Source organism: Garra rufa, chromosome 11 (genome assembly GCF_049309525.1).
Source record: "Garra rufa chromosome 11, GarRuf1.0, whole genome shotgun sequence".
NCBI lineage: Eukaryota > Metazoa > Chordata > Actinopteri > Cypriniformes > Cyprinidae > Garra > Garra rufa.
Window position 1 is genome coordinate 11,570,849 of NC_133371.1, and position 23,850 is coordinate 11,594,698.

Genomic DNA, 23,850 nt, shown 5'->3' on the forward strand with positions numbered 1-23,850 from the left:
ATTCATAGGGGGTGTACTCATTTATGCCGTACATTGTATGTACTGCACTGTAAAAAAAAAAGTTGTTTTTATATTGCCTTAAATGTTAAGTTTACTCAACTCAAATATCCACGTTTTCATGTAGTACAACTTAACATTTCATGTTGATTACACTTAAAATGTTAAGGCAGCATGAACACTTACTTTTTTAAGTTGAATCAACTTATTTTTTTACAGTGTGTATATGACTTAACATACACCGCTTTATGGTCCTCCATTAAATAAAGAGATTTGTTGTAAATTTATAGTTTAGTTAAACTTTAGAGTGTTTTCATTTACAGAACAAAAACTGACAGGTAATTTACTAACATCCTTGTCATCCAAGATGTTCATGTCTTTCTTTCTTCCTTCATTGTAAAGAAGTTATGTTTTTTGAGGTAAAAAAAACTTCAGGAATGTTCTCCATATAGTGGACTTCTATGGTGTCCGTGAGTGTGAACTTCCAAAATGCAGTTTAAATGCAGCGTCAGAGGGCTCCAAACGATCCCAGCCGAGGAAGAAGAGGTCTTATCTAGTGAAAAGATTGGTTAATTTCCGAAAAAATGTACAATTTATATACCTTTTAACCTCAAATGCTCGTCTTGTCTAGCTCTGCGTGTACTCTGTGTATTCTGGTTCAAGACAGTTAGGGTATGTCGAAAAACTCTCATCTCCACTTTCTCCTCTAACTTCGCCCTACTTCGCTGTTTTACCTTTTTTGCAAAGGGGCGTTTGACCCTCCTTGCGTGTTCACTTTGTAAACACTGGGTCGTTACTTCTGCAGTGATGTAAGACAATTTTGAAGTTGGGTGGAGTTTTCGACATACACTGTCTTAAACTGGAATGAGTTCACGCAGAGGCTGCATTTTTTGAAGCTGCATTTAAACAGCATTTTGGAAGTTCAAACTTGGGGCACCATTAAAGCCCACTATACGGAGATAAATCCTGAAACATTTTCCTCCAAAAAAAAAAATATTTCTTTACGATTGAAGAAAGAAAGACATAAACATCTTAGATGACAAGGGGGTGAGTAAATTATCTGTAAATTTTTGTTCTGAAAGTGAGCTTCTCTAAGTAGGACAACAGTACATCTTTATATGTAATGACATAATTATTTATCTATTATTCTCTTGGAAGGCATGATCTTTATTTTTTGTTTGTTTGTTTGTTTCCTTCTCAATAAAGCCTTCCAGAAGTTCAGGCATATTTTCCAAAGGGCTTCACAGAAAGGAAAAATAACTATTTGTCCCTGTGAGGTTAAATATTTGTGGCTCTAGGGAGCCAGAGATCCCAAAGCGTGTAACAGATGGCTCTATTGTTCCAGTCATTATTCAGCATTGAGTAAAATGATTATATAACTGTGTGCTTAACATTATCAACCACTCAAGGTCGCCAAGCAGTTATGAAAATATATCCTTAGCAAATGTTCCCCTGCACAAAGAACAAAGTTAATCAGAAACATTGCAGTAGTTATGAAGTTTTATCTAAAACTAAAACCATCGATTTGAAATAAATCAGGTAACACTTTAGTTTGGGGACCAGAGGTTTAGAGGCGACGTCACGATTACATCACAGCGCTAGCTGGAGGCAAAAGGGAAAAATGGAGGCAGCCAATTCAAACCAGCACAGATTCGGCCTCATAAGGAGCCTAAAATATCATCTTTTTGTGATGTTGGATTCCAGATTCGATGTAGTACAGGCTTTAGTTTAAAATTGACGACAGCTATTAAACGTGATAAAATGAGAGGACTGGACAGAAATGATCGTCACGCATTTGCAGCGCACACTTTTTATCAGAAAAGGTTAAATAAAATGTAGTACTGACCTGAATAAGATATTTCACATAAAAGAAGTTTACATATAGTCCACAAGAGAAAATAATTGTTGAATTTATAAAAATTACCCTGTTCAAAAGTTTACATACACTTGATTTTTAATACCGTCTTATTACCTGAATAATCCACAGCTGTGTGTGTGTGTGTGTGTGTTATTTTTTTTAATTTTTTATTTTTTTTGGTGTAGTGATAGTTGCCTTCTGTTCTTCAGAAAAATCCTTTTTTTCAGCATTTTTGTGTATTTAAACCCTTTCCAACAATGACTATATGATTTTGAGATCCATCTTTTCACAATGAGGACAACTTAGGGATATGCAACTATTACAGAAGATTCAAACGCTCACTGATGCTTCAGAAGGAATAACGATGCATTAAGAGCCAGGTAAAGATCAGGGTAAATTGAACTTATTTTGTCTTCTGGGGAACATGTAAGTATGTTCTGTAGCTTCTGATGGGCAGTACTAAATGAAACAAATATGATATTCAGGCAAAATAAGAAAAATTTACATATCCTCATTCTGTTCAAAAGTTTACACTCCTGGCTCTTAATGCATTGTGTTTCCTTCTGAAGCGTCAATGAGCGTGTGAACCTTCTGTAATAGTTGCATAGTCCCTCAGTTGTGCTCAGTGTGAAAAGATGGATCTCAACAGTAATTGTTGAAAAGGGTTCAAATACACAAAAAAGCTGAAAAACCAAAGAATTTGTGGGACCTGAAGGATTTTTCTGAAGAACAGCAGGCAGTTCAAGACAAACAAGGGACTCATGAACAACTATCACTAAACAAAAAAACAACAACAAAAACACATCTGTGGATCATTCAGGTAACGATGCATTATTAACTATCAAGTGTATGTAAACTTTTAAACATTTTTACAAATTCAACTATTATTTTCTCATGTATATGTAAACGTTTCTATATGTAAACGTCTTTTATGGGAAATATCTTATTCAGGTCCGTACTAAATAAAAAATACCATGCATTTTTTATGATCCCTCTTATTTTGTTAAAATAATTAACATTTTACATGCAGATTCTGCAAGGTGTGTGTAAACTTTTGACTTCAGCTGTATATTAAAAATAATCATGGATTATGTAATTTTCTGTCACTATTTTTAATAAATGATAATGTTGCTGATGTCAGTTATTATTAAAGCCATGAAAGCAAAGGTTGCAGCATTCATCAAGTGGATGAGGAATGTAAATACACTGTAATGTTTAGCCAGACGGCTGATGGAGGACTGATGGCGGCACCTTGACTGTTGCGATAATAATATAGTAGCAGGAATTGAATGTGTTGTCTGCCAAAGAACTCTCAAAGCTATATTTATCTCCTGAAGTCATGCAGCGACTCCTGCATTTTCTGTTTTACAAGACATGTTTTTTTCCAGCCAGCGGAACTGATATTAGTAAGTACGTGTGTCAGAGTTTATGAGTTGAGAAGGAACAAACCTGTTTTCTTGCCTCTTTGTGCTTCAAGTACAAACTGTGCTGCTATAATCGCTCAGATGATTTATAGTTGTTAATCTCCAGGCCTGTCTGACAGTACTGACATTGACTCTCACCTAAGATTGTGGGGCAGAGTGTGCATTCGTTGATACCCCAGGCCTTCCCAACACCCCTGCAACACATCTCCTGACTCCTCAGACCAGGTAACGGAGAACTGCACTGTGGGATGGAGCAGAAATTACACAATCCTTTACTTATTCATTCACTCAGTTGGACATTGTAGAATGTGACATAAAACCTCAGGCCTGGTATTCTGACCTAAAAATTAAAACCTAGGTTATGTCAATAGTCCACTTTAGACATTTTACTATTATAAGTAACTTTGCAACTGAATGTCAATTTAGCTCCTGCATTAACAGTGATAGACTGACATGGAAAAGAAGAAATTGTTCAATAAAGTCATTATTTTAGTTGCACAAAAAGTATTCTCTTAGCTCTATAAAACTAAGGCTGAACCACTGATGCCACATGGACTATTTCATTGATGTTCTTACTACCTTACTGGGCCTTGAGCGTAGTGGTTGCAGTGTTTTTTTACAAAGTACAATTATGTTCCTTTGTGATTATTTTTGGAGCCTGTTGTATGAAAAAGAGAGCTTTAATATTTAAAATTACTTAATTTATGTTCAATAGAAAAAAGTAATGGACGTTTCCAGCAACATGCAGCTGAACAAATTATGAATTTTAATTTTTTGTAAAACAAATTTCTTTCATCCCAAAATTGCTCTAGAATTATACATTGAATAAACAATCCGCTAAACAATCTTGAATAAACACACTTCAACAGCCTAATACAGTGGGTAATGATGGAAGTTGTTTTCACGATACTGGCTAACCTACATTTAAAAGTCAAAATAAACAAGTCAATCTCAATTTTTCCGGCATAGTCCAGACAAGTTTGAGTCCTGTTCCAACTAGAACCAAACCAGATGCTCTATTGCTAAAATTAATGACATGAGGAATGAAAACAAAAGAGCTTTAAGCTAACCTGTCCATTGCGGACCTCCCTGAAGCAGTATTTGAAGCCTGACGTCTCTGTGTAGACTGAATCCCCACGTATGGTTTGAGCTTGTATCCGCGGCGGCAGTGCCTCGGCTCTCTCTCCAGGCAGCTGGTGAGGACGGGCGCCCGAAAGCCCTGCGGACCAGGTCACGGTTTCTGAATGCGCATGGACAGTGGGGCCGTAACCCACCTTCAGCACCTGGTGGATCTTTACACTGGCCTCTGGAGGATGCTGGACTCGTACCTTCACCATGGGGGATGCTTATGGATAAAGAGACCGGATAAGACAGAGAAACACACTGAACAAGTCAGGAGAGATTCTTTAACTATGTATCTATTAGATCCTGTTGAATCAAGAAGATTAAAACACAGTGTACTAATTGTATTGCATAACACTTTTGGTGCTACTGAGGTGGGATACGAGTAAGGTTAGACACAGGTTTGGTAGTATGGGTAGGTTTAGGGTTGGGTGAAACAGTGTAATTATACAGTGCATCTGGAAAGTATTTACAGCTCTTCACTTTTTCCACCTGTGTTATGTTACAGCCTGATTACAAAATGGATTACATTCATTATTTTCCTCCAAATTGTACAAACAAAACACTATAATGACAACATGAAAGAAGTGTGTTTGTAATCTTTGCAAATTTATTAAAAATAAAAAAACGAAAAAGGACACTCAAAATTGAGTTCAGGTACATCCTGTTTCCACTGATCATCCTTGAGATGTTTCTACAACTTGAATGGAGTCCACCTGTTGTAAACTGAATTAATTGGACATGATTTGGAAAGGCACACACCTATCTATATAAGGTCCCTAATTAACAGTGCATGTCAGAGCACAAACCAAACCAAACCAAGCCAAGAAGTCTAAGAAATTCTGTAGACCTCCAAGACAGGGTTGTATCGAGGCACAGATCTGGGGAAGGGTACAGAAAAATGTCTGCAGCACTAAAGGTCCCAATGAGCACAGTGGTCTCCATCATCCGTAGATGGAAGACGTTTGGAACCACCAGGACTCTTCCTAGAATGGGCCGCCCCACCAAACTAAGCAATCAGGGGAGTGGGGCCTTAGTCAGGGAGGTGACCAAGAACCTGATGGTCATTCTGAATGAGCTCCAGCATTTCATTGTGGAGAGAGGAGAACCTTCCAGAACAACCACCATCTCTGCAGCCCTCCACCAATCAGGCCTATATGGTAGAATGGCCAGACGGAAGCCACTCCTTAGTAAAAGGCACATGACAGCCTGCCTGGAGTTTGCCAAAAGACACCTTAAGGACTTTCAGACCAATCAGGCCTGTATGGTAGAGTGGCCAGAAGGAAGCCACTCCTTAGTAAAAGGCACATGACAGCCTGCCTGGAGTTTGCCAAAAGACACCTGAAAGACTTTCAGACCAATCAGGCCTATATGGTAGAGTTGCCAGAGGGAAGCCACTCTTTAGTAAAAGGCACATGACAGCCTGCCTGGAGTTTGCCAAAAGACACCTGAAGGACTTTCAGACCAATCAGGCCTATATGGTAGAATGGCCAGATGGAAGCCACTCCTTAGTAAAAGGCACATGACAGCCTGCCTGGAGTTTGCCAAAAGACACCTGAAGGACTTTCAGACCAATCAGGCCTGTATGGTAGAGTGGCCAGACGGAAGCCACTCCTTAGTAAAAGGCACATGACAGCCTGCCTGGAGTTTGCTAAAAGACACCTGAAGGACTTTCAGACCAATCAGGCCTATATGGTAGAGTGGCCAGAGGGAAGCCACTCCTTAGTAAAAGGCACATGACAGCCTGCCTGGAGTTTGCCAAAAGACACCTGAAGGACTTTCAGACCAATCAGGCCTGTATGGTAGAGTGGCCAGAGGGAAGCCACTCCTTAGTAAAAGGCACATGACAGCCTGCCTGGAGTTTGCCAAAAGACACCTGAAGGACTTTCAGACCAATCAGGCCTATATGGTAGAATGGCCAGACAGAAGCCACTCCTTAGTAAAAGGCACATGACAGCCTGCCTGGAGTTTGCCAAAAGACACCTGAAGGACTTCCAGACCAATCAGGCCTATATGGTAGAGTGGCCAGAGGGAAGCCACTCCTTAGTAAAAGGCACATGACAGCCCGCCTGGAGTTTGCCAAAAGACACCTGAAGGACTTTCAGACCATGAGAAACAAAGATTGAACTCTTTTGCCTGAATGGCAAGCATCATGTCTGGAGGAAACCAGGCACCGCTCATCGTCTGGCTAATACCATCCCTACAGTGAAGCTTGGTGGTGGCAGCCTCTTGCTGAGGAATTGTCTGTAGACCTCAGAGACAGGTTTGTATCGAGGCACAGATCTGGGAAGGGTACAGAAAAATGTCTGCAGCATTGAAGGTCCCAGTGAGCACAGTGGCCTCCATCATTCATAGATGGAAGAAGTTTGGAACCACCAGGACTCTTCCTAGAGTGGGCCGCCCCACCAAACTGAGCGATCAGGGGAGTTGGGCCTTACTCAGGGAGGTGACCAAGAACCTGATGGTCACTCTGAAAGAGCTCCAGCATTTCTCTATGGAGAGAGGAGAACCTTCCACAAGAACAACCATTACACTGGGGTGACGGTTCATCTTTCAACAGGCCAACGACCCTAAGTACACAGCCAAGATAACAAAGGAGTGGCTACGGGACAACTCTGTGAATGTCCTTGAGCGCCCCAGCCAGAGCCCAAACTTGAACCTGATTGAACATCTCTGGAGGGATCTGAAAAGGGCTGTGCACCAATGCTCCCCATCCAACCTGATGGAGCTTGAGCGATCCTGCTTGGGGCAGCCGTGGCTTAATGGTTAGAGAGTCGGACTTGTAACCCAAAGGTTTCAGGTTCGAGTCTCAGGTCCGGCAGGGATTGTAGGTGGGGGGAGTGAATTACCAGCGCTCTCGCCACCCTCAATACCACGACTGAGGTGAGTCCCTTGAGCAAGGCACCGAACCCCCAACTGCTCCCCGGGCACCGCAGCAATGGCTGCCCACTGCTCCGGGTGTGTGTTCACTACTGTGTGTGTGTGTGCACTTGGATGGGTTAAATGCAGAGCACAAATTCCTAGTATGGGTCACCATACTTGGCCTCACTTCACCTCCTGAAAAAAGAATGAGAGTGCCAAGCTTGTAGCATCATACTCAAAAAGGCTTGAAGCTGTAATTGGTGCCAAAGGTACTTTAACATAGTATTGATCAAAGGCTGTGCATTTTTAATAAATTTGCAAAGATTTCAAACACACTTGTTTCACATTGTCATTATGGGGTATTGCTTGTAGAATTTGAAGGAAAATAATACATTTAATTACTTTTGGAAAAAGGCTGTAACATAACAAAATGTGAAAAAAGTGAAGCGCTGTGAATACTTTCCAAATGCACTGTATATTCTTAACTTATTCATTCATACCTATTCAGCTGCAGGTATAGATCCACATGAAGGGCATTTGAAAAGCAAATATAAATGAATAATATTGATGTTATATAAAAATGTTCCAAGATGGTTTTAATACCATAAAACATACCCATAAACATTGCCTTTAATATGATCATTCCTAAAACCCGCATCCCTCCGACATCACAGATCATGTTCTGACACTATGTACTGAACTTTGTCCTGGAAATGACACTAAATCACACTCAAATACTCAGGACAGAGAGAAACAAAACTTAACATTGTTTTAATGCATTTACTGTTCCTCGCATAAACAGACTGATGCACCAAAAATAACAGAGCGAGAAGGAGAAAAGCATAGAGAGCATCTAAGTTAGGATCTCTGCAAACAGAAGACTCATTCTCCTGAAGCATGCTGTAGCTGTGAGTCACCATTACCTCCTGCCTTTCACAGATTAAACTTGGCAAAATGCTAGTCCAATTTTCCTCTAAGAAAACCCCTCCTCGCCAAACAAGCGCTAAATACAATGGCGATGCTTTCCAGTCCTCTGTGTTTTATAAAGATAATTTGAAGTCTAAAGACAATATGAAACTGGCTCTGTGATAATAAATGCTTAGAAAAGACGTACACAACATGGGCCTTATTTGTTTGGATGAAGATCCCCGCAAACCCCATCTGGGAACATCAGGTTCAATTTGGGATTTAGATTGTTACACAACAGTGCAGACAGTGTTTAGTGCTCATAACCCCAATCCAAGTCACTGCTTGCACAATAAGAGTGTTTTTAGTCTTCTCTGGAAAAGATGTAGGGTTTACTGGCACACTGCACCAAAAATTAGACACATAGTCCAGCATAAAAATAGTATAGTAGTATTGCCACAGTTACTAGTAGTATTAAGTAACCACCTTCAAATTTTACAATGCAAAACACTGTTATTCTTGTCTTGTTCTCAGAAAAAGAGAGAAGAATTAATAATTAAGTAAGTTTATGCTTAAAACAAAAAGAAAACAATATGCCAATGAGGTTGGAAAAGAAACTTAAAGGATTAGTTCACATAAAAATTAAAATTTGGTCATTGATTACTCTCCCTCATGTCTTTCCAAACACGTAAGAACTTCATTAATCTTCAGAACACAAATATAAGATATTTTTGATGAAATCCGAGATTACATTCAAAGCCCAGAAACATAGTAAGGACATCGTTAAAAAAGATCCATGACATCAGTGGTTCAACCTTAATTTTATCAAGCTACAAGAAATTTTTTTGTGTGCAAAGAAAACAAAAATAACGACTTTATGTAACAGTTTCTTCTGGCAGTTGCATTGCTGTTTATGCAGGGTCTGAAAGCTCTCGGATTTCATCAAATTTCTTAATTTGTGTTCTGAAGATGAACAAACGTCTTATGGGTTTGGAACAACATGAGAGTGAGCAATTAATGACAGAATTTTCATTTTTGGGTAAACCATCCCTTTAATATCTTAAGTCATTTTGCTTTTCAAGTAAATGCATCTTGATTTAAGAATGTTTAGATTTTCTAAAAAGTAAGAAAATCATTAATGCATCATATATCAACTCAAGCTGGAACCTGAAGAATTTCAGATGTTTTTAGCATAGTTACACTAAAATTTGCTATAGTTATAAATTGATTTACATTATGAAATAAGTATTTGATCCTCTATCAATCAGCAAGATTTCTGGCTCCCAGGCGTCTTTTATACAGGTAAGGAGCAGTTTGTTAGCTGTATAAAAGACACCTGTCCACAGAAGCAATCAATCAATCACACTCTCCACCATGGCCAAGACCAAAGAGTTGTCCAAGAATGTCAGGGACAATATTGTAGACCTACACAAGGCTGAAATGGGCTACAAGACCATCGCCATCTTGGTGAGAAGCTGACAACAGTTGGTGTGCTTATTTGCAAATAAAACAAACACAAAATAACTGTCAATCTCCCTCTGCCTGGGGCTCCATGCAAGATCTCACCTTGTGGACTTTCAATGATCATGAGAACGGTGAGGAATCAGCTCAGAACTACACAGGAGGATCTTGTCAATGATCTCAAGGCAGCTGGGACCATAGTCACAAAGAAAACAATTGGTAACACACTATGCCGTGAAGGACTGAAATCCTGCAGCGTCCACAAGGTCCCCCTGCTCAAGAAAGCTTATGTACAGGCCCATCTGAAGTTTGCCAATGAACATCTGAATGATTCAGAGGAGAACTGGGTGAAAGTGTTGAGATCAGATGACACCAAAATCAAGCTCTTTGTTATCAACTCAACTTGCCGTGTTTGGAAGAGGAGGAACGCCGCCTATGACCCCAAGAACACCATCCCCACCCTCAAACATGGAGGTGGAAACATTATGCTTTGGGGGTGTTTTTCTGCTCTCACAGGGGACAGGACAACTGCACCACATCAAAGGGACGATGGACATGTACCGTCAAATCTGGGGTGAGAACCATTGAAAATGGGTCGTGGATGGGTTTTCCAGTATGACAATGACCCAAAACACACAGCCAATGCAACAAAAGAGTGGCTCAAGAAGAAGCACATTAAGGTCTTGGAGTGGCCTAGCCAGTCTCCAGACCTTAATCCCATAGAAAGTCTGTGGAGGGAGCTGAAGGTTTGAGTTGCCAAATGTCAGCTTCAAAAGTTAAGTTGCTAAATTAAGACAATTACACATTTTGGAAACAAAAGCCAGACTTGAAACCGTCACATCTGGTCTCTCTACCCAGCAAGAATTTGAACTAAATTCACACTGTCTTTCCTGATCATTCCTCAAGTCTTAGTGAGGTTTTGTTGTTGGTCATGTCTTATCAGCTTTGCATGCCTGTGGTTCTAGAGGGATACGGCGGTGGCCTTCGTCTGCTTGTTCGTGTGCCTCCCTGCCAAATAAATGAGCTCACCTGACACTCCCCCATGAAATGGCAGACGGAAACACACTTATCATTACTGCCTGATTAAATAACCCAAACTCAAAAAAACAAACACACAGTGTTATATCAGCAGTCTGTGACGTGTCACTGAGCGACATCTGTTAGATTGAGATTATAGGGTTAAATGCCAGAGTTCAAAGTTCCTGTAATGACATTTATCTGTAAACACTATACATGCAGCTTCTTAGACACAAAGTAAATAAAATACTTATTATACTTTTTAGAAATTCAGGGATTAGTTTAGCTTTTTTGTGGTACATTTAGTGTTTTTTCTATGCTAAGTTAGAAGAGTTTCTGTTAGGTTGTTTTTTGGGGAATGACCATCATAGTGACGAGTGGAGCATGAGCTTGGTTTGAGAGCAGATTTTTATTTATTTTTTAATCTGTGGTGGTCATGACTGACGCAGGTTGATTTGTGGCATGCGATATGTCCTTATCCCATTCCCCCCACTTTTTCCTGTCACTCTCCATTACCACTGTCCAAGAAAGAGGCCAAAACATATATATTAAAATGCCATCAGGTCTTAGTAAAGCCCAGAGCACCTTTCAGAGTAAAAACTGGACATGGTAGTTTCCCTGATGTCATTCTGCCTCAACAAACCCACACATCAGACACATAATCTACCCAAGCACTATGCTCACATATTCCAGGTGTAACTGACACCTGCATGATGCATCAAGCAGATGCATCGTTTCTGCCTTAATTCCTAACAGGACTCTAAAAAAAAAAAAGCTGATGCTGCCATTTATGGATCGCATCCAAATTAAGAGCTGTAGCCAAATGAAAACAGAAAGTGAATGCCGCCAGTCTGTGACACAGTCATTTTTCACCAACACAACAGTCTGGATTTGTATATGGCCATGAGTTACATAACAGACTACAGTGCCAAAACACATATTACCCAAAATTAGAATCTTCAGTTAATTTTATTGCTTTTAACGTTATAAAAGATTTAATGAAACAGGGTGTGCCTGTTAAAATAGGGTGTATTCTCCTAATTTTTGCAGTTGCATACTTACTACTGAGTACTACTAGTGTAGATCCATCTTTTTACACTGAGGACAACTAAGGGACTCTTATGCAACTATTACAGAAGGTTCAAATGCTTCAGAAGGAAAAACAATGCATTAAGAGCCAGGGGGTGAAAACTTTTTGAGTTTGAAGATCAGGGTCAATTTAACTTATTTTGTCTTCTGGGAAACATGTAACTATCTTTTGTAGACTCTAAAGGGCAGTACTAAATGACAAAATATGATATTTAGGCAAAATAAGAAAAATGTACACATCTCCATTCTGTTCAAAAGTTTTCACCCCCACCTTAATGTATGGTTTTTCCTTCTGGAGCATCAGTGAGCATTTGAACCTTCTGTAATAGTTGCATATGAGTCCCTCAGTTGTCCTTAGTGTGAAAAGATCATACAGTCATTGTTGGAAAGGGTTCAAATACACAAAAATGCTGAAAAACCAAAGAATTTGTGGGACCTGAAGGATTTTTGTGAAGAACAGCAGGCAGTTTATCTGTTCAGGACAAACAAGGGACTCATGAACTATCACTAAACAAACAAACAAAACAAAAAAACAGCTGTGGATCATTCAGGTAACAACACGGTATTAAGAATCAAGGGGATGTAAACTTTTTAACGGTGTCATTTTTATAAATTCAAGTATTATTATGTCTTGTGGACTATATGTAAACAACTTTTATGTGAAATATCTTATTTAGTTCAGTACTAAATAAAAAAATAACATGCATTTTGTATGATCCCTCTTATTTTGGTAAAATAACACTTTGTAGATTCTGAAAGGGGGGTGTAAACTTTTGACCTCAAAATGTAGAAGTATTTTACAATTGCGCATTCAGTACAATTAAGCACATTCAACATTCCACAGCCTTCGGAACATTTTAAATTCAGATATGTTGTTATAACGTCATTTTACTTCAAGTATAAGAACTCAAATATTTCAATTCTTAAATATCAAATATTGAAAAAAATATATATATTTATATATAATTGGGATTACCAGATTGGTCCCCATCAATGTGTGTTACATGAAGTGTGCTTTTTTTAAAATGCAAAGCTCTCAAAAAGTTAAAGTCAAAACAGTTCTCACCATTTGTGCTGATCTGCTCAGGCGTCTGCAGAGGCAGTATGTACTCAGACGTCATTGGCTGATCAACTGAATCCACAGCACTCGCCGCTGGCTTCTCGATGTCATTGGTGGAGGCGGCGGTGGAGACGGCGATGTGGCAGAACTTCCCCGTGAAGTTGGGTGGGCAGAGACATTGATCCTTTTGTACACAAACTCCTCCGTTCTTACACAACATCGGGCACACGACTGGCAGGAGAAAAAAAAAGAACGGAGAAACATATCCCTGATGAATGACTTCATGCATCACTCATCGAATTTATGCAATTATGCAATTTTTGCTCTAAAAACCACGACAGCTCAGTAAGGTTTTAATGAAAGACACAGAACACAGTCATCATTGTCTTAAATGCATGCTGTTAACAACTTAATTATGAGTCTTGGTTAAGTGCCTCTCAGAATGAAAACATTTCAATGAAAACTGTTTTGCTGTATTTATTTTATTGCATTGGTAATTACCTTGTCTTGCAAATCATATGTCTGTGATGTATTAATACATTTGGAAAGCTGGGATCGGGCCATGCCTAAAAAATTAAAATATATATACCATGTGTATGTGTGTGCGTGTGTGAGAGAGAGAGAAAGAGAAGGTCTATTCATGGTTGTTTTTGCAGTATTCATCTGAAATCGCTCTAGCATGATCTCTGGCATGACATCTTTCAAACAAACCCGATGCAGAATGAGCTCCTTACAACAACATAAACAAGTCAGAAAACAAGCCCCCAAGAAAGACTTTTCAGAAAGAACAAAGCTAAATCTAATGTTCAACAAGAAATCAAATCACAATTGTTATCTTTCATAATGATTCACCAACATTTTCCAGCTGGCGTCACCAATAACCTATTAACTTTCCACTTCTTCACTCCAAAAATAAAAAAAAAAAGTTTTCACTGGTGTCCTATGACCACATTAAAAATCTGGGGTTCAAAATGTAATTCAATCCTGAAAACAAAGAGAAGGGTTTTTTTTTTTTTAGGAACTGGATAAAAAAGTAAAACCAATTATGCAAAATGAGTTTCTAGGTTACTTTTATGGCTTAGCTAAGGTAAAAATGCTTGCTGCTTGCCAGTTTTTTCAATTCATATTAATTTTTAAATACATTTTATCACTCATTTTATTATAACATATGATTATTATAGTAGTATAGTTATTATTCGATTAAACTGTATAAAATTATAGTATTAAATATTAAATTTATTAAATGTTACTTTATAATATAATTTACAGTTGAAGTCAAAAGTTTACCTTGAAGAATCTGCAAAATGTTAATTATTTTACTAAAATAAGAGGGATCATACAAAATGCATGTTACTTTTTTTATTTAGTACCGACCTGAATAAGATATTTTACATAAAAGACGTTTACATACAGTCCATAAGAGAAAATAATAATTGAATTTATAAAAACGACCCAGTTCAAAAATTTACATACACTTGATTTTAATACTTAATAATTACCTAAATGATCCACAGCTGTGTTTTTTTGTTTAGTGATACTTGCTCATTAATTCTTTCTTTGTCCGAAACAGTTAAACTGCCCGCTGTTCTCCAGAACAGTCCTTCAGGTCCCACAAATTCTTTGGTTTTTCAGCATTTTTTTTTTGTATTTGAACCCTTTCAAATATGCAACTATTACAGAAGGTTCAAACACTCAATGCTTCAGAAGAAAAACAATGCATTAAGAGCTGGGGGTGAAAACTTTTGAACGGAATGAGGATATGTACATTTTTCTTTTTTGGCTAAATATCACTTTTTTTTTTTCATTTAGTACCGCCCTTCAGAACCTACAGAAGATACATGCTCCCCAGAAGACAAAAAAAAGTGAAATTTACCCTGATCTTCAAATAAAAAAAATAAAAAAACACCCCCCCAGTTCTTAATGCAGTGTTTTCCTTCTAAAGCATCAGTGGGCATTTGAACCTTCTGTAATAGTTATTGTTGGAAAGGGTTCAAATACAAAAAAATGCTGAAAAAACAAAGAATTTGTGGAACTTGAAGGATTTTTCTAAGGAACATTGGGCAGTTTAACTACTCAGGGCAAACAAGGAACTCACTAAACAAATAAACACAGCTGTGGATCATTTAGGTAACAACACAGTATTAAGAATCAAGTGTATGTAAACTTTTGAACAGGGTCATTTTTTATAAATTCAACTATTATTTCTCTTGTGGACTATATGTAAACGTCTTTTATGTGAAATTTCTGTTCTTATTCAAAGTCAACCCAGTTTGCAATCCACATTATTTTGATTTTGACCTTAAAAAAGAGCAGAATATTTTTCTGGATCTTATCTAACATACCAGACACAGTTAGTGCTGACGCCGTTATGAAATATGTTTTCTGAGGAAGTAAAGTGCTTTCTTTTAATTAAGATATTGACTAAAATAAAGCAGGAAAAAAACACAATGTTTAGAAACTTTGTGATTGGAATAAAATTAACTGAGAAGATGACAAGGCGATATTATCTTTTTTTTTTGTTCTTTATAGTAAACACACACAAACAGTAAGGAGACTTTTAAGATCTGCCATCTTTGGCTGACCCATTTCCTCCCAGCTGTCGCTGACAAGAGTCTAGAGTCTGTGCGTAGGAGATGAGAAAAATCTGAGCAGTTTAATTTTGGGACTTAAAGACGCTGAGGTCACCCATCCAATTATATTCAGTTAGATGAGATTTTACCTCTTTTACACACACGTCTATTAGCCAGGGTTTAGCGGAAACTGAACACGCATCCAAAGTCCACAGGTATCTATCATTTTTACGGCAGGGTTCAGTGCCAGGTCATTGATTCTCTGCTGTATGCATGCACATCGTTTTACAACATATTTGAGGTAGGATTATATAATTGCTACAAAACATATAAACATCAAACTAGAGGCTACAGTTTGTGAACAAACTTTGATGTTGCCTTGAGAAAGCCTGAATGGACATCATGAGTCAAAAGAGCCACATCACATGTCATCTGGCGTTCTCGAGCATACTCATACTCATGAAATATTCATGGTACCATATAGTTGCTAGGGTCCTCTATATGGTTTCCAGGGTGTAGGTATACAATTGCTAAAGTATTTTGCCTCTGTGTTGTTCAAATGCAGAGATAGCTTATTTTTAAATAAATAAATTTTTCCTACCCGATCTCATGATGAAAACGTACCTTTGGGAACTTTTTCACAAGATGAGAAATACGTACCAATAAACAGAAATGAATACTAGAGGCAGTAAAACAGCGAGCACTTCCCTGGTGAAAAAAAACAAAAACAAAAAAAAAAACAGCTAAAACCAGCCTAGGCTAGTTGGCTGGTTTTAGCTGGTCAAAGCTGGTCAGCAGACTGGTTTTAGAGGGGTTTTGACCACTTTTCCAGCCTGGCCAGACTGGGAGACCAGCTAAAACTAGCTACTTCCAACTTAAACCAGCTAAAATCAGCCAACCAGCCTAGGCTGGTTTTAGCTATTTTCTCCCATTTCTTTTGATCATTGCTGAGATGTTTCCACACCTTGATTGGAGTCCACCTGTGGTAAATTAAATTGATTGGACATGATTTGGAAAGGCTGGTGGAAAAAAAAAACAGGTCAACAGGATGGTTTTAGAGGGGTTTTGGCCACTTTTCCAGCCTGGCCAGGCTGATCAGGCTGGTCTTAGCTGGTCAGGCTGGGAAACCACCAGCTAAAACCAGCTTGACCAGTCTGGCCAGGCTGGAAGACCAGCTAAAACCAGCTACTTACAGCTTAAACCAGCTAAGACCAGCCAACCAGCCTAGGCTGGTTTTAGCTGTTTTTTTTCAGCAGGTACACACTTCTCTATAAAAGGACTCACAGCTGAAAATTCATATCAGAGAGAAATCCAAGCCATGAGGTCAAAGGAGCTGCCTGCAGAGCTCAGAGACAGGATTGTATCAAGGCACAGATCTGGGGAAGGCTACAAAAAAAATGTGCTGCACTGAAGATTCCCAAGAACACAGTGGCTTCCATAATTCTCAAATGGAAGTTTGGCACAACCAGGACTCTTCAAAGAGCTGGTCGCCCTGCCAAACTGAGCAATTGACGGAGAAGGGCCTTGTCCAGACTGGTGACTAAGAAGCTGATGGTTACTCTAGTTGAGCTCCATGATCATATGCAGATGCGAGAAACTTACAGAAGGACAAACATCACTGCAACACTCCACCGATCTCCACCGATTATGGCGGTGTGGCCAAACTCAATACTCTTAGTGAAGACAATTGAAAACACACTTGGAATCTGCAAAACAGCACCTAAAGAAACAAGATTCTCTGGTCTGATGAACCTCAATTCTAAGCATCATGTTTGAAGGAAACCAGCTCTGCTCATCACGTGCAGAGTACCATCCCAAAAGTAAGTCATGCTGTTAGGGACTGAGGGACTCATCAAAGTAGAAGAAAAGCTCAATGCACTAAAATATTGAGATAGCCTTCATGAAAACTTTGTCCAGAGCATTTAGAACCTCAGACTGGGCTGAAGGTTCATCTCTCAACATGACAATGATCCTAAGCACACAGCCAAGGCAACACAGGAGTGGTTTAGGGACAACTGTGTGAACAACTGTGTGAACGCCCAGCCAGAGCCTTGACTTAAACCCTATCGAACATCTCTGGAGAGACCAGAAAATAGCAGAACATCCCCTAATCCAGGTGTGCAAAGCTTGTTGCGTCATATCCAAAAAGACTACAGAAAGCTGTAATTTCTGACAAAGGTGCTTCAACTACTGGGTAAAGGGTCTGAATACTTATGAAAATGTGATATTTTAGTTTTTTATTTTTAATACATTTACAGAAATTTAAAAAAATTCAGTTTCTCTTTGTCATTATGAGGTACAGAGTGTAGATTAATGAGAAAAACTGAATTTAAACATTTGAAAAAAGTGAAGGGGGTCTGAATACTTTCTGAATGCACTGTTTAGATTCTTGTGCATATGATCTCATGAGATGCATTGTATTTTACACACATTAAACTGTATTCTGAGGGAGGGAGGTTGGGTGTTGTTTGGAGATAATGTGGCAGAGGTTTGTATGTTTGGAGATGAATGAACTGTGGTGTTTTTTGAACCAGGACGAGGGCTTGTTCTTCAGCTCATCTGTGTAAACACAAACAGCTGGCAAGACCTTCGCACTTCATGAAACTAAAGCTGGAAATCTCTAGTTCCTTTTCATTTCTAGCTTTCCACCTTCATTTCTGAACCACAGATATTCTGTTGTTTTGAAACCATTGAGGTTCGAATAAATATTGGCTTCATCCAGATAACAGGAAGCCAAATCCACACTTTCAGCGAGGGGGGAAATATGTAAATAAAATTCTTTTGAAATGAAGAAAGGTCAGGAATATGCTTCTTGACTGAAACAACAAAGCTATCAAAAAAAAAAAAAAAACTCTTGACAGGAGACAAATGGAAGAAAAGTCATTTTCATTGGAGGAGATCCAAGAAGAAGGCCTTATTTGCACTTCAAAGATTCATTCAGAGAAAGGGCTGTGTGTATCTGCCATCTTTTAGCTCAGATGGAGAAAGGAGATCCTGCCAGACATGACTGGATCAGTTTAGGGTTGAGTTTAAAACTAAAGTCTCAAATTATACTTATGAACGCCTCTGTACAAAAACGTGTTTGGAAGAAACACAGATGCACACACATTTTAGGCACATGTCTATGAATTTCAAGGCTGACTGCATCATCACTCAAGTCAAAAGGGGGAAACAGCAAAACTATTTTGAGGTAAATTAAAGACACATGCTGATAAAACGTCCTCTCAGTGCGCTGTGCTCTGAGACAGACTAGAGAAAGCTGAAAATCAATTCATTTCAAGGGCGATCGTGTGTCTGTGGTATTCGCTGACCAATGAGAATTTACTGATATAACACATATCAGAAAGACGTTGTTTCTAAAATATTCATAACCCTTTTATATTTACATTGTAAACAAGTATAAAGCAAATTATCACCAGTGTTGGGGAGTAACTAGTTACATGTAACAGATTTGATTGATTTCTTTCCAAAACTGCACTCAGACTGCTCTCAAATATGAGACACCAGTATTTCAGAGTTTAGGACAAAGAATAGGATAGGTTTTATTTTCTGTTTGGGTTTATGTTTATACTTTATTTTTTAAGACTTTTAAATTAGTATTTAACCTCAGAATGATCTCAAAGTAAAGTCTGATTTTGTGGTGCTTTAAAATTAAAATTTGATAACCGTAATTCAAATGATGAAGGATTTTTAAAAGTCTGACAGTAATCAGAATCTGAAATGCAATTTCAGAAATTCTACTTCAAAATGCCAAATTGTAATTATTTGTGAAATGTAAGAGCAATTTTAGAGTGAAAACTGTTTGAAAGTAAAACCTACACATTTTTTTTGTGAAAAGTGCTATATAAATACATGTGAAATAAACTCCAAATGTCTCTCGTTTCTCTTAGGTATGTACACTGCCATTCAAAAGTATGGGATTAGTAAGATTTAATTTTTTAAACGTCTTTCTGCTCATCAAGGCTGCATTTATTTGATCAAAAATACAGAAAAAAACAGTAATATTGAGAAATATTATCGCAATTTAAAATATTGATTTTCTATTTGAATATATTTTGAAATATAAATTAATCCCGGTGATGCAAAGCTAAATCAGCCATAACTCCAGTTTTCAGTGTAACACGATCCTTCAGAAATCATTCTAATATACTGATTTATTATCAGTGTTGAAAACAGTTGTACTGGTTATTATTTATTTTTTTCAGGATTCTTTAAGGAATAAAAAGTTAAAAAAAAAAAAATTATTTGAAATAGAAATGTTTTGTAACAATATACACTACTGTTCAAAAATTTGGGGTCAGTAATTTTTTTTCTTTCTTTTCTTGAAAGAAATTAATATTTTTATTCAGCTAAGATGTGTTAAACTGATAAAAAGTTATAGTAAAGAGTAATAGGTTAAAGAAAGATTTGTTATTTTTTAAATAAATGCTGTTCTTTTAGATTTTTTATTCATCAAAGAATCCTGAAAAAAGTATGGTTCCACAAAAATATTAAGCAGCACAACAGTTTCCAACATTAATAATAATTAATACTTTTTAATAATACTTTGCACTGTAGCCACTGAAACTTCAAAACATTTAGACATGGTCTTATAGCCCTTTCCTGACTTTTCCTGAGCAGCCACAATGCGCAGCCACAGGTCCTCAGTGAGCTCCTTTGTCTTAGCCATGACTGTCCACAAACCAACAGCAGAGAGCTTCTGTTTTTCACCTGTTGAGTTGATTAAAACAGCTGTTCCCAATGAATCAGGGTAATTAGGATGCTTTAGAACAGCGTGGACTATTTGGAATAGTATAGAACTTTGGATTTTCCCATAGACTGTGACAGTTTGCAAAGGGTATGAATAATTTTGGACATGACACTTTTTGTTCAAATGTAAATAAAACCTGAGAAATATTTTTTTTTCCCCAAAAGATGCCTCTTCTACATCGTCTTATTATCTTTTGGGAGAAGCCTGTGTCATTTCCGGTCAAAAAAGACTTGCTGGTTGAATAAAAGTAACTTTAAGTCAGAATTTGCCAGGGGTATGAATAATTTCGGGCTTGACTGTATATATATATTCATTAAATCCTCATAAATTTTACCATAAATTTTCCACTGACCCCCTGGCAACCCCTTGACTGTCCCCCTTTATTTGAAAACCTTAGTGTTTATGTGCCTTTGTGGCAAAATCATACAAAGCCAATGTTTTATATAGATAAAAAAGTTCAAAAGTTCACTGTACAATATTTCCAATCTCATCCATTAACACACATGAATTAACTTCCTCTGTTGTCAAAGCATAATTGCGTGGAAGAATGTTTTCATATCATAACAACCAGGATGACATATGAACCGAACCGTTTATAAAAGATGAATCTTTCATGAAGCATCCGCACATACGTACAATAAACGTACGATAACACACACTTACACACATGCTGGGAACGCCTCTGATAGTCTCTGGCTCTCTGCCATGGTCCAGATGTTTCAGGACCCCTGAGGGCCACTGCAGGTAAACTAATTAACCCTCAGAGATGCACACATGTACGCAGCGAGAACAAATGGCTGCTTGATTTCTCTTACGACAGGAAGTACATTTTATGCTTTCTCTACTGATTTCAGCTCAAGAGGTTGAAGGATTGCAAGCTTTTACTTGGCACCACGTGTTCGTCTCTCTGTTCACCCAAAACCCACAGCCTGCTATTGGAAGAGAGTTTTAACCAGCCCTACAAACACGTGCCTCAGATCGGACACAGATGCTCAGCCCATCTGTATGCATGCATACATAACTCATCTTCATTATAAAATCCAGTAAAGAAATGAGTGCTGCAGTTTATTGAGCTTCTTACATGTATCTTTGAATAGAGACTTTGACTATTATTTTAGTTTTTTCTAATTGTAATAAAAATGTATTTGCTCCAAATTGATGCAGTATTAAAACAAACAATATTATTTCTAAGTTTACAGTTAGACCTCACTACTAGACACCATAAGCACTAATATTATTTTTGTTAAAATACACTGTAAAAGGATCAGTTTGTAAATAAAACAAAGATAATGTTTTACTGGTTCAGTTTAATCAGTCAGTAAAAGCTTCCTTTAGCGATCCAATGTGTTTTTGTAAGAAAAATATCCATATTTAAAACGTTAGAATCACTTTAATCTAGTTTGCGCAGTTGTACACGGGACTTGCTGCTGTGGCAGGACTGAAACACGGCCTAAGCTGTTCGCCAATCGCAACACAGTGGGATGGCTAACCAATCACAATAAATTTCGTTTTTGGAAACCTGTGTCTTAAGTTCGTCATATGTTCAATGTTGTACTGGGTGCGCTGACGAGCATGTTTACTATGTCAGAAAAGCATATACAGTGCCTATAGAAAATCATCATAGCCCTTTGAAATAATTATTTGTCATACAGCCTGAAATCAAAGCCTATTCCAAATAACTTCTCCAGCTTAATTTACAATTTTGGCCTTACAACATCAAACCAATGAAAGAAAAAAACACAACAGTTCAGCAAATTAATAAAAGACAAAAAAAAAAAAAAAAAAAAAAAAAATTATATATATATATATATATATAGAACAACAGGGTTGGAAAAGTCATCATCCCCTTGATTTAATACCTCAAAGAGCAACCTTTTGCTTTAATTACAGCCATCAGTCTTTTTGGATATGCCTGTACTAGCTTTGCACACTTAATTGTGAAATATTTGCCCATTCTTCCATGCAGATTTGCTCAAATGCAGCCAAATTCTGTGGCGAGCAGCAATGGACTGCTCTCTTCAAATTCATCCACAGATTTTCAATTGGATTTAAGTCAGGCTCTGACTTGGCCACTCAAGGACATTCACCCTCTTATCCTTAAGCCATTTTGTTGTTGTTTTGGCAGTATGTTTAGGGTCATTGTCATGTTGGAAGGTGAATGACCTGCCCATCTTCAGCTGTCTAGCAGAGGGATGCAGGTTTTTCTCAAGAATTTGGATCTACTTGGCAGCATCCATTTTGCCCTTTAATCCTGACCAATCACCCAGTCCCAGCTGAAAAGGGAACACGCCCACAACATAATGCTGCCATCACCATGCTTCACAGTAGGTATGGTGTGTTTTGGGTGGGGTGATGTATTTGCTTTTTTGCCAAACATAGAACTTGGAGTTCAGTCCAAAAGGTCAATTTTGGTCTCATCAGACCATAGCACTTTTTGCCAGCACAAACAAGAAAGGCTTCTTTCGTGTCACCCTGCCATACAGGCCAGCTTTGTGTGAAGCTTGGGAGATAGTTGTCACATGCACAGACTAACCAGACCCAGCCATAAAGCCTTGTAAGTCCTTCGAAGTTGCCTTTGGCCCCCGGGCAGCTTCTCTTATCAATGTCCTCCTGGCTCCGTGATCCACTTTGGACGGACGGCCTGATCTAGGCTGGTGGTGCCATATGCTTTCCACTTCTTAATGATGCTCTGAACAGTACTCCGAGGGATAGCTAAAGCCTTTGAAATGTTTTGTCTAACTTGTGCCTTCCTACAACTTTAGCCTATTCCCAACCACACTCTTACAAATAAAAGGTGATTCACGATGCCAAAGAACCGTTTTGTCTAAGTGGTTCCATAAAAAATCTTTAACATCTGAAGAACCTTTTGTTTCACAAAAGGTTCTTTGTGGCAAATAAGGTTATTCAGATTATAAAAAGGTAAGTAAGAAATGGATCTTTAAAGAACCTTTGACTAAATGTTTCTCTGTGGAACCAAAAATGGTTCTTCTATAGCATCACTTGAAGAACCTTTCGAAGCACCTTTATGTTTAAGAGTGCATGGTGAGTTCATTGCCGTACCATGCACTACTAACAGTGGAATCTTCAAGAAACAGCTTGTTTTATTTTGAAGTAATCAACACCACTATTATTAATGTCAGGTGGGGCAATTAGCCTGGTGTTTAATCTGGAAGTTAATTGCTTGCACCTGAGCAAGTTTATAATGGTATACTCTAAGGGGCTGATCACTTTACCAAACCAAGCATTTCACAGAATAATTTTTAATAATCCTCCAGAATTTTTTAAATGATGTTTACTTTAATGATGAGGCTTATAATGTGTACATGCAGCTCAAAAAAGTTCAAAGAGCTCATAACATAGTATTGTGCAAGAAACCGTGCATGTTTTACTTCTACAAGTGTTCTTTCCAGCTGGAAACTGCAGTGCATTGTATGTATAAGTATGTTTTTGGAGTTTTTCCAATGAGCCTATTCGAGATGTTCAATTATTATCACCTTTTTTTGCATTTGTGAGCATTTTGGTCAGTCTGCAGCTCTGAAATCGGTACCATATGACATCGATTTAGCGAAGATAAAACACTTCCAGGCCAAAGGAAGCACAATCCAGCAGAAACACGGCTAACAATCCCACAAGGATCCACAGAAAGTGACTAGAATAGCGGAGACAAATGTGTCTAATCAGAATCGAACCCACTGAGATGAAATGCAAGGGCGACAGGGACGTTATTTATATAA

The 23,850-nt window shown here is 38.1% G+C and overlaps 1 protein-coding gene across 2 annotated transcripts in view; it reads right to left on the reverse strand.

Annotated features, from left to right (window-relative positions):
* Positions 1-23,850, reverse strand: part of ltbp4 (latent transforming growth factor beta binding protein 4) — a 92,692-nt gene that overhangs the window by 63,950 nt on the left and 4,892 nt on the right. For both annotated transcript variants that reach the window (XM_073850870.1, XM_073850869.1), the window contains exons 2-4: positions 12,803-13,027; positions 4,350-4,624; positions 3,418-3,520 (exon numbers count right to left, since the gene is read on the reverse strand). In XM_073850870.1, coding sequence (XP_073706971.1) covers positions 3,418-3,520; positions 4,350-4,624; positions 12,803-13,027 — 603 coding nt within the window. The remainder of the gene's footprint in view (positions 1-3,417; positions 3,521-4,349; positions 4,625-12,802; positions 13,028-23,850) is intronic.